The 14,768-nt window shown below is 44.5% G+C and overlaps 1 protein-coding gene across 2 annotated transcripts in view; it reads left to right on the top strand.

Annotated features, from left to right (window-relative positions):
* MPC1 (mitochondrial pyruvate carrier 1) overlaps window positions 1–14,768 on the top strand; it is an 84,529-nt gene that overhangs the window by 49,399 nt on the left and 20,362 nt on the right. For both annotated transcript variants that reach the window (XM_044287973.1, XM_044287974.1), the window contains one exon: window positions 1,003–1,099. In XM_044287973.1, the coding sequence (XP_044143908.1) occupies window positions 1,003–1,099 (97 nt within the window). The remainder of the gene's footprint in view (window positions 1–1,002; window positions 1,100–14,768) is intronic.

The following is a 14,768-nucleotide window of genomic DNA, read 5'->3' as shown; positions in this document are numbered from 1 at the left end:
TTTATGCACTACTGTTCTAGCGCCTGTTATTGTAACGGGCTTAATGTCTAGTTTTGTATATTTTGCTAGGGGAAGTGGAGAATAGTTACTAAGTGCATCTCTTGCTCTTGACGATCAGTTTTGGGTACTTTCACACTATTGTTATTCTTTTCCGGTATTGAGTTCTGTCCTAGGGGCTCAATACCAGAAAAGAACTGATCAGTTTTATCCTAATGCATTCTGAATGGAGACCAATCCATTCAGGATGCATCAGGATGTCTTCAGTTCAGTCTTTTTGCGGTTTTATCTCCGTCCAAAAAGACTAAACACTTGCCGGAATGCCAGATCAGGCACTGATTTACATTGAAGTGTATTGGCATTAAGTGTTCTGGCAAAACTGATCAATTTTTTGGGATGACACATGAGAGACGGATCAGGCATTTCAATGCATTTGTCAGACGGATCCGCATCCGGATCAGTCTGACAAATGCCATCAATTTGCATACGGTTTGCCGGTTCCGGCGACGGACCTGTCTGCCTGCCGGAATGCTCTGCCGCAAGTGTGAAAGCACCCTTACGTGAAAGGGCTGCGTGATTTTCCATGTGGAAGCGCTGCAGTGAAATTGAACACCTACTGCCTGGTTTCCCCTCAGATTAATGCTGATCACTGCAGGTCCAGCAGGGGGATACTTTGTGAAAATCATATTTGAGTACTATTGTAACACGCATGGAATGTCCAAAGGGGAAAAAAAAAATCTTCAAGAAACTGTGACCATCACAATAGCTGATTTGTATCTACTAGAAGTAACCGGTGCAGGTCCCTATTGAAATACTGCAAGAAGAAATGTTGCATCTGTGAGAGAGATTCAGAAATATCTTGGGAAAACGATTGGGACCGTTATTAACATACTTGTAACTGTGGCACTGCCAGCTGTACATGTAATCCCATATGTACCGTACTTGTGTGCTCTGAATCATTCATATTAATACAAAATGTTAAATTATTGGTCTCTACCCACGTAGCACTTCTGGGGACCGGTCGCTAACTGGGGACTACCAATTGCTGCTATCAATGATATGAAGAAATCACCGGATATAATTAGTGGGCGTATGACATTTGGTAAGTTAATTTATTCTTCTTCTCTTTTTTTATTTTTTTTTAATTAAACAATACTAAGGTACAGGTATGTAGATACCAGTTGGTAGTAGCATTTGTTGTTTGTGGTGATGCACTAAAACTGCACTTATTGACCTGTTATAGCGGTGACCTACCTTTGCACACACGCTGCTTAAGGAAGGGCTCTACTACAGTCAGAAACATTGCTGTTATGTGAGGCTTTAAATCTATGGTCTATGGAGTGCTGCATCTCTACTGTCTGATCTCTATTTGTCTACAGATGTCTTATAAATTGTTCAGAGTAGGGTTGCATCGGGTATCGAATTATCAATACCTAATCAATACTTTTGTACCGGTATCTATTCGATACCAAAATTTGCCCATTAAAAATACTAGGCTGCGCTACTGCACACAACAATTTATGATTTAAAAATGTTTACTGTACAATTACCAAATATAATAAAATACATATATAGGTGGCACAGGACTGGACAAAACACTGACTACATATACTTTGTCAATAAATAGTTGCAGATAATCCCAAACTAACAGCAAAAAAAAAAAAATCTTACTAGACAAATATTTCAAGTGCATAGAGGGGAGAGTCAACTACCAATTGTATACAGACCACTGTAGTCCAGGCCCCAACGCTCGTTTCGCTATCTCTTCCTCAGGGTAGCACAGCCTAGTATAGATTAAAAGCCAAATCCTGGTATCGTATCGATACCGGGACAAAAGTATCGTCTGGGTATCCCTGGAAAAGTAGCCCTGGAAAAAATACTAAAAGTGGCCCTGTTTTGTAGTCTGGTCCAAGTTAAAGGAAGGCAGGGCCATCAATACCATATTGTGGAATATTATTCCGCCTCAACAGAGCTAAATACCACAGTCCATGACAAAATACTGCCAGCAGCACAAAATACATCCCCAAAAACGTCCACTGGCTAGCCGTGAGGAGGGCTCAGGTGGGCCCCCTGTGCATCGAACCACTGGGAAATTTACCTGTAAGGTCTATGGCCAATCCACCCCTGGCCTTCCCTAACAATAGATAGAAGGATAGAATAGTCCTTAAATTGGACCCAGGGTTACTCCCTAAAGTGGTGTCGGGTTTTCAGGCATCAGGAAATCATTCTTCCTGCAATAATCCTAAGAATAAGAGGGAACGTGGTTTTCACACTCTAGATGTTAGACGTACAGTTCTGCAGTACCTAGAATCCACTAAATGTTTCAGGAAGATATATAATCTTCGTATCCAGTTTACAGAAAAGAATAAGGGTCATAAGCTTTCCAGATCATCAATTGCTAGATGGATAAGATAAAAAGTACAATTTCTTATTGCTATGAGATTCAAGGTCTTTCATGTCGTAATAATATAAAGTCGCACTGCACGAGCGCCATGTACTCTTCTCAGGCCAAGAACGCAGGTGCTTCATTGGACAAGATTTGCAGAGCTGCGACCTGGTCCAGGGGTGTGGAAATAAAAAAAATAAAAAACTACTTGTCGAAGGACTAAAGCGGGGTCTCAATCTACTTGTCCCTCATGACAATCTACTTGTCCTGATACAAAATAATTTTAAATCAAAACCATATTTAAGTGAATCCCTTTAATGTACATGCCATACTGGGGCAGTGAATCCCTTTACAGGGCTCCAGATGGCGACCAAAATGGTCGCCAATGCGACTAAGAATTTACAAATGGCGACAAGACTTTTTAGTCTTGTCGCCATTTGCGACTAGAGCCTCCGCGGCAGCTCTGCAGTAGAACAGCGGCGGGCACAGGAGCTGATAGTTCTCTGCCGCTGATGTTCTTCTCAGCCTGAGTCAGCTCGGTCACAGCACACAGACGCTGGCAGCAGGGAGGGGAGGGGCTCGGGAGGAGTGTAATCTGATCCTAGAGTGGAAGCTGCTTCTGCCAGCCCCTCCCCTCCCCGCCTACCAACCAATCAGAGCTGAGGCAAGGCAAGCACTAGCAGCTCTGAGTCACTGACAAGTACAGGGAGAAAGAATCGAATGAGTCACAGGTGAAAAGAACTAAAGATTCGACTTGTGACTCATTGGATTCTTTCTTAGACTCCCTGTACAGTGTGCCCCCCCAACACCCCAGTATAAGAAACATTGGTGGCATAGTGTGCCCCCCCAACACCCCAGTATAAGAAACATTGGTGGCACAGTGTGCCCCCCCAACACCCCAGTATAATAAACATTGGTGGCAGTGTGCCCCCCCAACACCCCAGTATAAGAAACATTGGTGGCACAGTGTGCGCCCCCCCCAACACCCCAGTATAAGAAACATTGGTGGCACAGTGGGAAGTGCCAATGAGGGTTAAAAAAATAACTTAAAAAAATTAACTCGCCTCCTCCAGTTGATCGCGTAGCTGTCGGTCTCCTGTTCTGTCTTCAGGACCTGTGGTGATGTCACTGAGCTCATCACATGGTCCATTACCATGGTGATGGATCATGTGATGTATCATGTGATGAGCACAGTGATGTCACCACAGGTCCTTTGACAGGTCCTGAAGAAAGAACAGGAGATGATCAATTGGAGGAGGTGAGTTAATTTTTATTTTTTAACCCTCATTGGCACTCCCCACTGCGCCACCAATGTTCATTATATTGAGGGGGGGGCACACTGCGCCACCAATGTTTATTATACTGGGGTGTTGGGGGGGGGGGGGGGCACACTGTGCCACCAATGTTTCTTATACTGGGGTGTTGGGGGGGCACACTGTGCCACCAATGTTTCTTATACTGGGGTGTTGGGGGGGCACACTGTGCCACCAATGTTTCTTATACTGGGGTGTTGGGGGGCGCACTGCGCCACCAATGTTTATTATATTGACCTTCTACTATGCATTCTGTATTAAAGAATGCTATTATTTTTCCTTATAACCATGTTATAAGGAAAAATAATACAGTGAATAGACTTTCATCCTAGCAACCATGAGTGAAAATCGCACCGCATCCGTACTTGCTTGCGGATGCTTGCGATTTTCACGCAGCCCCATTCACTTCTATGGGGCCTGCATTGCGTGAAAAACGCACAACATAGAGCATGCTGCGATTTTCACGCAACGCACAAGTGATGTGTGAAAATCACCCCTCATGTGCACAGCCCCATAGAAGTGAATGGGTCCGGATTTAGTGCGGGTGCATTCCGGTATTTTGAATGTCAGATCCGGCACTAATACATTCCTATGGGGAAAAAATGCTGGATCCGGCATTCAGGCAAATCTTCAGTTTTTTTCGTCTGAGATAAAACCGTAGCATGCTGCGGTTTTATCTTTTGCCTGATCAGTCAAAATGACTGAACTGAAGACATCCTGATGCATCCTGAACGGATTACTCTCCATTCAGAATGCATAGGGATATGCCTGATCAGTTCTTTTCCAGTATAGAGCCCCTGTGACGGAACTCTATGCCGGAAAAGAAAAACACTAGTGTGAAAGTACCCTAAAATATTAAGTTTAAATCCCCCCCTTTCCCAATTTTACATATAAAATATATAAACAATAAATAAATAAACATATTACATAGCACTGTCCAAACTATTAAATTATAAAAAAATATCTCCTATGCGGTGAGCATTCGCCATTTTTTAGTCACCTTGTCACCCCAAAAAATAGGATAGGACTGTTCTATTATGCGCCGAATGTTTCATAAAATGCGAAATGCACGCTGCCTTTTTTGGTGTTTTTTTTGCGCGGTATTGAGTATCGCAATACTTTTTTATGGTGACGAAAGCGAATCAAAATTTTGGTATCAAAACAACCCTATGCCGATCTGATCGGCGTAGCGTTGTCACGATACCAAAATTTTGATTCGGTTTCGATTGGGCGACTAAAAATTTGATTTGGCTCCTAAATTTTTCAGTTCAGGAGCCAATGGCTACTAGGTATTTTTTTTTTAGTCTGGAGCACTGCTTTAATGTGCATGCCATACTGGGCAGTGAATCCCTTTAATGTACATGCCATACTGGGCCAGTGAATCCCTTTAATGTACATGCCATACTGGGCCAGTGAATCCCTTTAATGTACATGCCATACTGGGCCAGTGAATCCCTTTAATGTACATGCCATACTGGGCCAGTGAATCCCTTTAACCACCTCCCGACCGCTGTACGCGTATATGCGTCCGGGAGGTGGTTGCTTTACTCCTCCTGGACGCATATACGCGTCTTCTCGCGAGACGCGAGATTTCGTGTGAACGCGCGCGCTCACAGGAACAGAAGGTAAGCGAGTGGATCTCCAGCCTGCCAGCGGCGATCGCTCGCTGGCAGGCTGGAGATCCGAATTTTTTAACCCCTAACAGGTATATTAGACGCTGTTTTCATAACAGCGTCTAATATACCTCCTACCTGGTCCTCTGGTGGTCCCTTTTGTTAGGATCGACCACCAGAGGACTCGGGTAGCTCAGTACAGTCGCACCAAACACCACACTACACTACACCCCCCCCCCCCCCCCCGTCACTTATTAACCCCTTATAAACCCCTGATCACCCATGATCACCCCATATAAACTCCCTGATCACCCCCCTGTCATTGATCACCCCCCTGTCAGGCTCCGTTCAGATGTCCGTATGATTTTTACGGATCCACGGATACATGGATCGGATCCGCAAAAAGCATACGGACGTCTGAATGGAGCCTTACAGGGGGGTGATCAATGACAGGCGGGTGATCACCCATATACACTCCCTGATCACCCCCTGTCATTGATCACCCCCTTGTCATTGATCACCCCCCTGTAAGGCTCCATTCAGACGTCCGCATGATTTTTACGGATCCGATCCATGGATCCGTAAAAATCATGCGGACGTCTGAATGGAGCCTTACAGGGGGGGTGATCAGTGACAGGGGGGTGATTATCCTGATCACCCCCTGTCATTGATAACCCCCCTGTAAGGCTCCATTCAGACGTCCGCATGCGTTCTGTGGATCCGATCCATGTATCCATGGATCCGTAAAAATCATGCGGACGTCTGAATGGAGCCTTACAGTGGGGTGATTACCCTGATCACCCCCTGTCATTGATAACCCCCCTGTAAGGCTCCATTCAGACGTCCGCATGCGTTCTGTGGATCCGATCCATGGATCCGTAAAAAATCATGCGGATGTCTGAATGGAGCCTTACAGGGGGGGTGATCAGTGACAGATAAATATCTTGGTCAAATGCCAACTTTGTATAAAAAAATGGGAAAAGTTGTCTTTTGCCAAGATATTTCTCTCACCCAGCATGGGTATATGTAAAATGACCCCCCAAAACACATTGCCCAACTTCTCCTGAGTACGGCGATACCACATGTGTGACACTTTTTTGCAGCCAAGGTGGGCAAAGGGGCACCTTTCGGATTTCGCAGGCCATTTTTTACACATTTTGATTGCAAGGTACTTCTTACACATTTGGGCCCCTAAATTGCCAGGGCAGTATAACTACGCCACAAGTGACCCCATTTTGGAAAGAAGACACCCCAAGGTATTCCGTGGGGGGCACGGCGAGTTCCTAGAATTTTTTATTTTTTGTCACAATTTAGCGGAAAATGATGGTTTTTCTTTTTTTTTTTTCTTTTTTCCTTACAAAGTCTCATATTTCACTAACTTGCGACAAAAAATAAAAAATTCTAGGAACTCGCCATGCCCCTCACGGAATACCTTGGGGTGTCTTCTTTCCAAAATGGGGTCACTTGTGGCATAGTTATACTGCCCTGGCAATTTAGGGGCCCAAATGTGTGAGAAGAACTTTGCAATCAAAATGTGTAAAAAATGCCCTGCAAAATCCGAAAGGTGCACTTTGGAATATGTGCCCCTTTGCCCACCTTGGCAGCAAAAAAGTGTGACACATCTGGTATCGCCGTACTCAGGAGAAGTTGGGCAATGTGTTTTGGGGTGTCATTTTACATATACCCATGCTGGGTGAGAAAAATATCTTGGTCAAATGCCAACTTTGTATAAAAAAATGGGAAAAGTTGTCTTTTGCCAAGATATTTCTCTCACCCAGCATGGGTATATGTAAAATGACACCCCAAATCACATTCCCCAACTTCTCCTGAGTACGGCGATACCAGATGTGTGACACTTTTTTGCTGCCAAGGTGGGCAAAGGGGCACATATTCCAAAGTGCACCTTTCGGATTTTGCAGGCCATTTTTTACACATTTTGATTGCAAGGTACTTCTCACACATTTGGGCCCCTAAATTGCCAGGGCAGTATAACTACGCCACAAGTGACCCCATTTTGGAAAGAAGACACCCCAAGGTATTCCGTGGGGGGCACGGCGAGTTCCTAGAATTTTTTATTTTTTGTCACAATTTAGCGGAAAATGATGGTTTTTCTTTTTTTTTTTTCTTTTTTCCTTACAAAGTCTCATATTTCACTAACTTGCGACAAAAAATAAAAAATTCTAGGAACTCGCCATGCCCCTCACGGAATACCTTGGGGTGTCTTCTTTCCAAAATGGGGTCACTTGTGGCGTAGTTATACTGCCCTGGCAATTTAGGGGCCCAAATGTGTGAGAAGTACCTTGCAATCAAAATGTGTAAAAAATGGCCTGCAAAATCCGAAAGGTGCACTTTGGAATATGTGCCCCTTTGCCCACCTTGGCAGCAAAAAAGTGTCACACATCTGGTATCGCCGTACTCAGGAGAAGTTGGGTAATGTGTTTTGGGGTGTCATTTTACATATACCCATGCTGGATGAGAGAAATATCTTGGCAAAAGACAACTTTTCCCATTTTTTTTTTTTTATACAAAGTTGGCATTTGACCAAGATATTTTTCTCACCCAGCATGGGTATATGTAAAATGACACCCCAAAACACATTGCCCAACTTCTCCTGAGTACGGCGATACCAGATGTGTCACACTTTTTTGCTGCCAAGGTGGGCAAAGGGGCGCATATTCCAAAGTGCACCTTTTGGATTTCACCGGTCATTTTTTACACATTTTGATTGCAAAGTTCTTCTCACACATTTGGGCCCCTAAATTGCCAGGGCAGTATAACTACGCCACAAGTGACCCCATTTTGGAAAGAAGACACCCCAAGGTATTCCTGTGAGGGGCATGGCGAGTTCCTAGAATTTTTTATTTTTTGTCGCAAGTTAGTGGAATATGAGACTTTGTAAGAAAAAATAAAAAAAATAAAATCATCATCATTTTCCGCTAACTTGTGACAAAAAATAAAAAGTTCTATGAACTCACTATGCCCATCAGCGAATACCTTAGGGTGTCTACTTTCCGAAATGGGGTCATTTGTGGGGTTTTCTACTGTTGGGCATTGTAGAACCTCAGGAAATCATGACAGGTGCTCAGAAAGTCAGAGCTGCTTCAAAAAGCGGAAATTCACATTTTTGTACCATAGTTTGTAAATGCTATAACTTTTACCCAAACCATTTTTTTTTTGCCCAAACATTTTTTTTTTATCAAAGACATGTAGAACAATAAATTTGGCGAAAAATTTATATATGGATGTCGTTTTTTTTTGCAAAATTTTACAGCTGAAAGTGAAAAATGTCATTTTTTGCAAAAAAATCGTTACATTTTGATTAATAACAAAAAAAGTTAAAAATGCCAGCAGCAATGAAATACCACCAAATGAAAGCTCCATTAGTGAGAAGAAAAGGAGGTAAAATTCATTTGGGTGGTAAGTTGCATGACCGAGCGATAAACGGTGAAAGTAGTGTAGTGCAGAATTGTAAAAAGTGCTCTGGTCATGAAGGGGGTTTCACCTAGCGGGGCTGAAGTGGTTAATGTACATGCCATACTGGGCCAGTGAATCCCTTTAATATACATGCCATACTGGGCCAGTGAATCCCTTTAATGTACATGCCATACTGGGCCAGTGAATCCCTTTAATGTACATGCCATACTGGGCCAGTGAATCCCTTTAATGTACATGCCATACTGGGCCAGTGAATCCCTTTTAATGTACATGCCATACTGGGCCAGTGAATCCCTTTAATGTACATGCCATACTGGGCCAGTGAATCCCTTTAATGTACATGCCATACTGGGCCAGTGAATCCCTTTAATGTACATGCCATACTGGGCCAGTGAATCCCTTTAATGTACATGCCATACTGAGGCAGTGAATCCCTTTAATGTACATGCCATACTGGGGCAGTGAATCCCTTTAATGTACATGCCAGTATGGGGAAGTCCCCGTTCTCCTCCCTATTCATGGAGGGTGAGTGGCTGGAAGTTGGAACCTGGCAGCACTCCTATTGACACTTCAATGCCAGGGAGAAGAAGCAGAGCGGCAGCCCGACAGCAGAGCATAGCTGACCCAGAGCAGTCACCACACACACTACCTGCTGGGCTATCTATCATGGCACGGGCTGCCACCATGACAGGAGCTCCTACTACAGCCGCTGACTAACGTGTGCCTCCGCTGGGAGCTGACTTCCGGCCCGTGGCGCTGATAACTAGTGATGGGAAGTTCGGATCTTTTAGGTGAATCGGTTCATTTGAATTAGCTCATTCAAATGAACCGATTCATGAATCGGATCTTCGGTTCACTTGCTGAGTCACTGACTGCTGAGCTGACTCGCAAGTGAACCGAAGACTCTAGGTGCCGGTGCGCATGCGCAGATGCTATGCAGTCGATTCACAATCACTTGCTGCTGCTGACTCAGTGCAGTCGGCTCTTCAGCTCTCTAATTAGTAATGAGTGAGTCAGGATCAGGAAGAGTGATTTATTATAGGGATAGTGAAGGGAAGCTGAGGCTGACGCCGGACAGGAGGACTCAGGACAGGAGTCAGAAGCTGTCACTGGTGTGCAATGTGCATTGTTACCCACAGTGACAACAGTCTGACACTGACAGTAGTACAATGAACCAAGTGAAGTGATATGAACCCACCCTTAGTTATATAGCTACTTAACTGAATGAGATGCCTTTAACATATATATCTCCTGACAAGCCAATTTGATCCTAAAGGGTTAATTTAATTCAACCTGTAATCTAAACTCTTGTGTCATCTGTCACTTCTCCTATCCCTTAAGCTTATCACTGCTGGAACAAAAGCAGCCTCAGCGTAAACTGCTCTACACTCTGACTCACGGCTCTTTTAACTCAAAGAATCGAATGAGTCACAAACTAAGGCTACTTTCACACTAGCGTTCGATCGGATCCGTTCTGAACGGATCCGATCATAATAATGCAGACGGAGGCTCCGTTCAGAACGGATCCGTCTGCATTATATTAGCATATAAAAGCTAAGTGTGAAAATAGCCTCGTACGGATCTGTCCAGACTTTCAATGTAAAGTCAATGGCGGACGGATCCGCTTGAAGATTGAGCCATATTGTGGCATCTTCAAACGGATCCGTCCCCATTGACTTACATTGTAAGTCTGGACGGATCCGCACGGCCAGGCGGACACCCGAACGCTGCAAGCAGCGTTCAGCTGTCCGCCTGTCCGTGCGGAGGCGAGCGGAGCGGAGGCTGAATGCCGCCAGACTGATGCAGTCTGAGCGGATCCGCATCCATTCAGACTGCATCAGGGCTGGACGGAGGCGTTCGTGTCCGCTCGTGAGCACCTTCAAACGGAGCTCACGAGCGGACCGACGAACGCTAGTGTGAAAGTAGCCTTAGTCGGATCTTTAGATTCTTTTAACTTATGACTCATTCGATTCATTTCTATTCTTAGACTCCCTGTACTTGTGTGACTCCGACAGAGCTGCTAGTGTGCTTGCCTTGCCCCCTCAGCTCTGATTGGTTGGTGGGCGGGGAGGGGTGGGGCTGCCAGCTTCCACTCTAAGATCATATTACGCTTCTCCCCGTCCCTCCCTCAGGCTCCCTGCTGCCAGCGTGAGGTGAGCGTCTCTGCATTGTCTGTGTGACTGAGCTGAGCCGTTTCAAATGGATCGGATCAGTCAGCCCTGCTACTTGCCCGCAGGGCTAAGCTGCCTGCACAAACTACCTGCCCGGCGCCTGGAACTGCATGTCCCGGGCGTCGGGCGATAGGAATTCCACACCCCTGTGGTCCAATGTACATACATTCATAAAACACTATAGATTTAGATTTTTACAATGGGTCTGAATTGTCTTCTGGATGTAAGGTCCTCCAGGTAGTTGCCTTTACTTAAGCCCTTCATGTCTGCAATCTGTATATATACGTGATAGCTGCACATACCCCGTGCAGCTACCACGTATATAAACGTTCTGGCAGCTCTTTAATCCAAGCGCTGCAAAGCGCTTGGATTAAAGCTTCTGCCCCTGCCCTGTATGCTGTCACGAACAGCATACAGTGCAGTAATGCCGGCAAGGGACCAATCAGAGTGGCCCCTTGCCGGCAATCGATCCGATTGGTTAGTCTGTGCAGACTAACCAATCGGATTGCGGCAGTGTTAAAATGCCGGTTTCAGGCTCTGATCTGCGCTCTGCAGATCAGAGCCTGAAAACAGATGGTGTAACTCATGCCCCCCGATCTGTGCCCCTCCAAGCCCTTAGTGCCGATCTGTGCTCCGCTGATCTGTGCCCATCTCCTGCACTGATGCGGTCCGCCCCCTGCATTAATTTTCAAGCCGCCCCTCCTGCCCCAGCCTCCCTTGATATTGTGGGCAGCCTCCCGACCCCCCCCCCCCCCCCCCTTTCCAACGCTGCCCCCCCCCCCCCCCCGATCCCCCTGCCGTGTGCGATGGCGGCGGCTCAATTACTGAGCCGCCACCATCAGCAGAGAGTGTCGGCTCTATGCTGACACTCTCCTGTAACCCCTATAGATGCCACGGTTGCAGCATCCATGGGGTTAACAGAGGGAGGGAGCTCCCTCTCCACCATCGGGGCTGCAGCGCTGTGATTACAGCACCCGATGGTTGCCATGGCAACCGGACGCTTTGCAAAAGCATCCGGTTGCCATGGCAAAGGCGTCCAGTGCTGCCACCTACAGGCAATCTGGAAGTACTATACTTTGGAATGCAAGAGCATTGCAAAGTATAGTACAACTATCAGCCCCATTGGATCTTCAAGATCCAAGAGGGAACTGATAAAAAAAAAAGTGAAAATAATAAAAGTAAAAATAAATAAATAAAAATGTAAATTAGAAAAAAGAAATTGCCTTTTCCTATAAAAAAATGAAAAAATAAAATACACATATTAGGTGTCGCCGCGTCCGTAACGACCATCTCTATAAATATATCACATGATAGACCCCGTCCGATAAACACCATAAAAATAAAATTAAAGAAACTGCGAAAAAAGCTATTTTTGTCACCTTACATCACAAAAAGTGCAACAGCAAGCGATCAAAAAGGCGTATGACCCCCAAAATAGTACCAATCAAACAGTCACCTCGTCCCGCAAAAAATGATACCCTATTTAAGACAATCGCCCAAAAAATAAAAAGGCTATGGCTCTCAGACTATAGAGACACTAAAACATCATTTTTTTGGGTTTCAAAAATGCTGCTATTGTGTAAAACTTAAATAAATAAGAAAAAGTATACATATTAGTATACATATTGCCACATCCGTAACGATCTTCTCTATAAAACTATCACATGACCTAACTCCTCAGATGAACGCTGTAAAAATAAATAAATGAAAACTGTTCCAAAACAGCCAATTTTTGGGTCACCTTGCCCCATAAAGTGTAATAATGAATGATCAAAAAATCCTATGTACCCAAAAATGGTACCAATAAAAACCAACACTTTTTTTGCAAAAAACGAGCCCCTGCACAAGACGATCGGCACAAAAATAAAAAACATATGGCGTTCAGAAAACCAATCCAGCACAATTTACCTTCCAAAAACCGTATGGCATTCCTTTCCTTCTGCGTCCTGCCGTGTGCCCGTACAGCAGTTTACGACCACATGTGGGGTGTTTATGAAAACCACGGAATCAGGCTAATAAATTATAAGTTTTGTTTGGCTGTTAACTCTCAATGTGTTAAAGAAAAAAAAATTATAAAATGGAAAATCTGCCAAAAATTGGAAATTTTGAAATTTCATCTCCATTTTCCTTTTAATCTTGTGGAACGCCTAAAGGGTTAACAAAGTTTTTAAAATCAGTTTTGAGTAACTTGAGGGGTGTAGTTTCTACAATGGGGGTTTCCACTATGTAAGCCCCACAAAGTCACTTCAGACCTGAACTGGTCCTTAAAAAGTGGGTTTTGGAAATTTTCTTAAAAATTGTAAACTTCTAAGCCTTCTAACGTCCTAAAAAAATAAAATGACATTTTCAAAATGATGCCAACATAAAGTAGACATATGGGGAATGTTAAGTAATAAATATTTTATTAGGTATGACTTTCTGTTTTAGAAGCAGAGAAATTGAAATTTGGAAAATTGTGAATTTTTCCAAATTTTTGGTAAATTTGGGATTTTTTCATAAATAAAGGTGAAATATATTGACTCAAATATATGACTGTCATAAAGTACAATGTGTCACGAGAAAACATTCTCAGAATGGCATGGATAAGTAAAAGTGTTCCAAAGCTATTACCACATAAAGTGAAGCATCTCAGATTTGAAAATTTTGACCTGGACATTGGGGCATCAATGACCCTTGGGCATGAAAGGGTTAAAGAGGACTTTTCATCGGGCAAAACATTGTGAACTAAGTATCATGACACATATAGCGGTGCACAGGGATCTCACTGCACTTACTATTATCCCTGAGCGTCGCTCCTTTCTCCCGTTATGCCCTCCGGTATGTTCGGTCACTTGGTGATTTTTATATATTTTTTTCTTTGTGAAGCAGTTCCACATGCTTAACCCACTCCTCTAAGCTCCAATCCCTTCTCTGCCCCCCAATCAAATTTTAAGTTTATATATATATATTTATTTATTTATTTTTTCCAGCTCTGCACCACTTTTTCTACGTGTGAGCTGTTACCACCAAGTGCTGTTCAGTTCCCTATCAGCATCTGGGGATAATTTTAAGTGCATTTTATTTTTTTAAACATCTGTGCTATCTGGTAGTTGGGATAAGCGGGTGCAGTACAGAGGCAAAGTAAAAGTTTGTAATTCAAGTGTCCGTGTTTATTCACACATAAGGTCAAACAAAAAACACTCTTTGCAAGGTTGGTATTTGTTGTTCACACTAAGTAGAACTAAGGCTACTTTCACACTTGCGCTTGATCGGATCCGTTCTGAACGGATCCGATCATATTAATGCAGACGGAGGCTCCGTTCAGTACGGATCCGTCTGCATTAATGCAAAAGTAGCCTGAGCGGATCCGTTCAGACTTTCAATGTAAAGTCAATGGGGGACGGATCCGCTTGAAGATTGAGCCATATGGTGTCATCTTCAAGCGGATCCGTTCCCATTGACTTACATTGTAAGTCTGGACGGATCCGCACGCCTCCGCACGGCCAGGCGGACACCCGAACGCTGCAAGCAGCGTTCAGCTGTCCGCCTGGCTGTGCGGAGGCGAGCGGAGCGAAGGCTGAACTCCGCCAGACTGATGCAGTCTGAGCGGATCCGCATCCATTCAGACTGCATCAGGGCTGGACGAAAGCGTTCTGCTCCGCTCGTGAGCTCCTTCAAACGGAGCGGACAGCAGAACGCTAGTGTGAAAGTAGCCTAAAAAGTCACCTTGGCGGCGGTGGCCTGCTGTCCCAAAGCACAGGTCTCAGATTTTCAGCCCAGCACAGGGCTCAGTTCCCACACCAGTGATTGCCAGAGCTCCTCTGTCAGAGAGATGTAATCACTCACAGCTGACACTGCTGGCTTTTTTTTTTTT

Source organism: Bufo gargarizans, chromosome 3 (genome assembly GCF_014858855.1).
Source record: "Bufo gargarizans isolate SCDJY-AF-19 chromosome 3, ASM1485885v1, whole genome shotgun sequence".
Classification (NCBI taxonomy): Eukaryota; Metazoa; Chordata; class Amphibia; order Anura; family Bufonidae; genus Bufo; species Bufo gargarizans.
The sequence above is the reverse complement of the archived record's forward strand: the minus strand, read 5'-3'. Positions and strand labels throughout refer to the sequence as shown.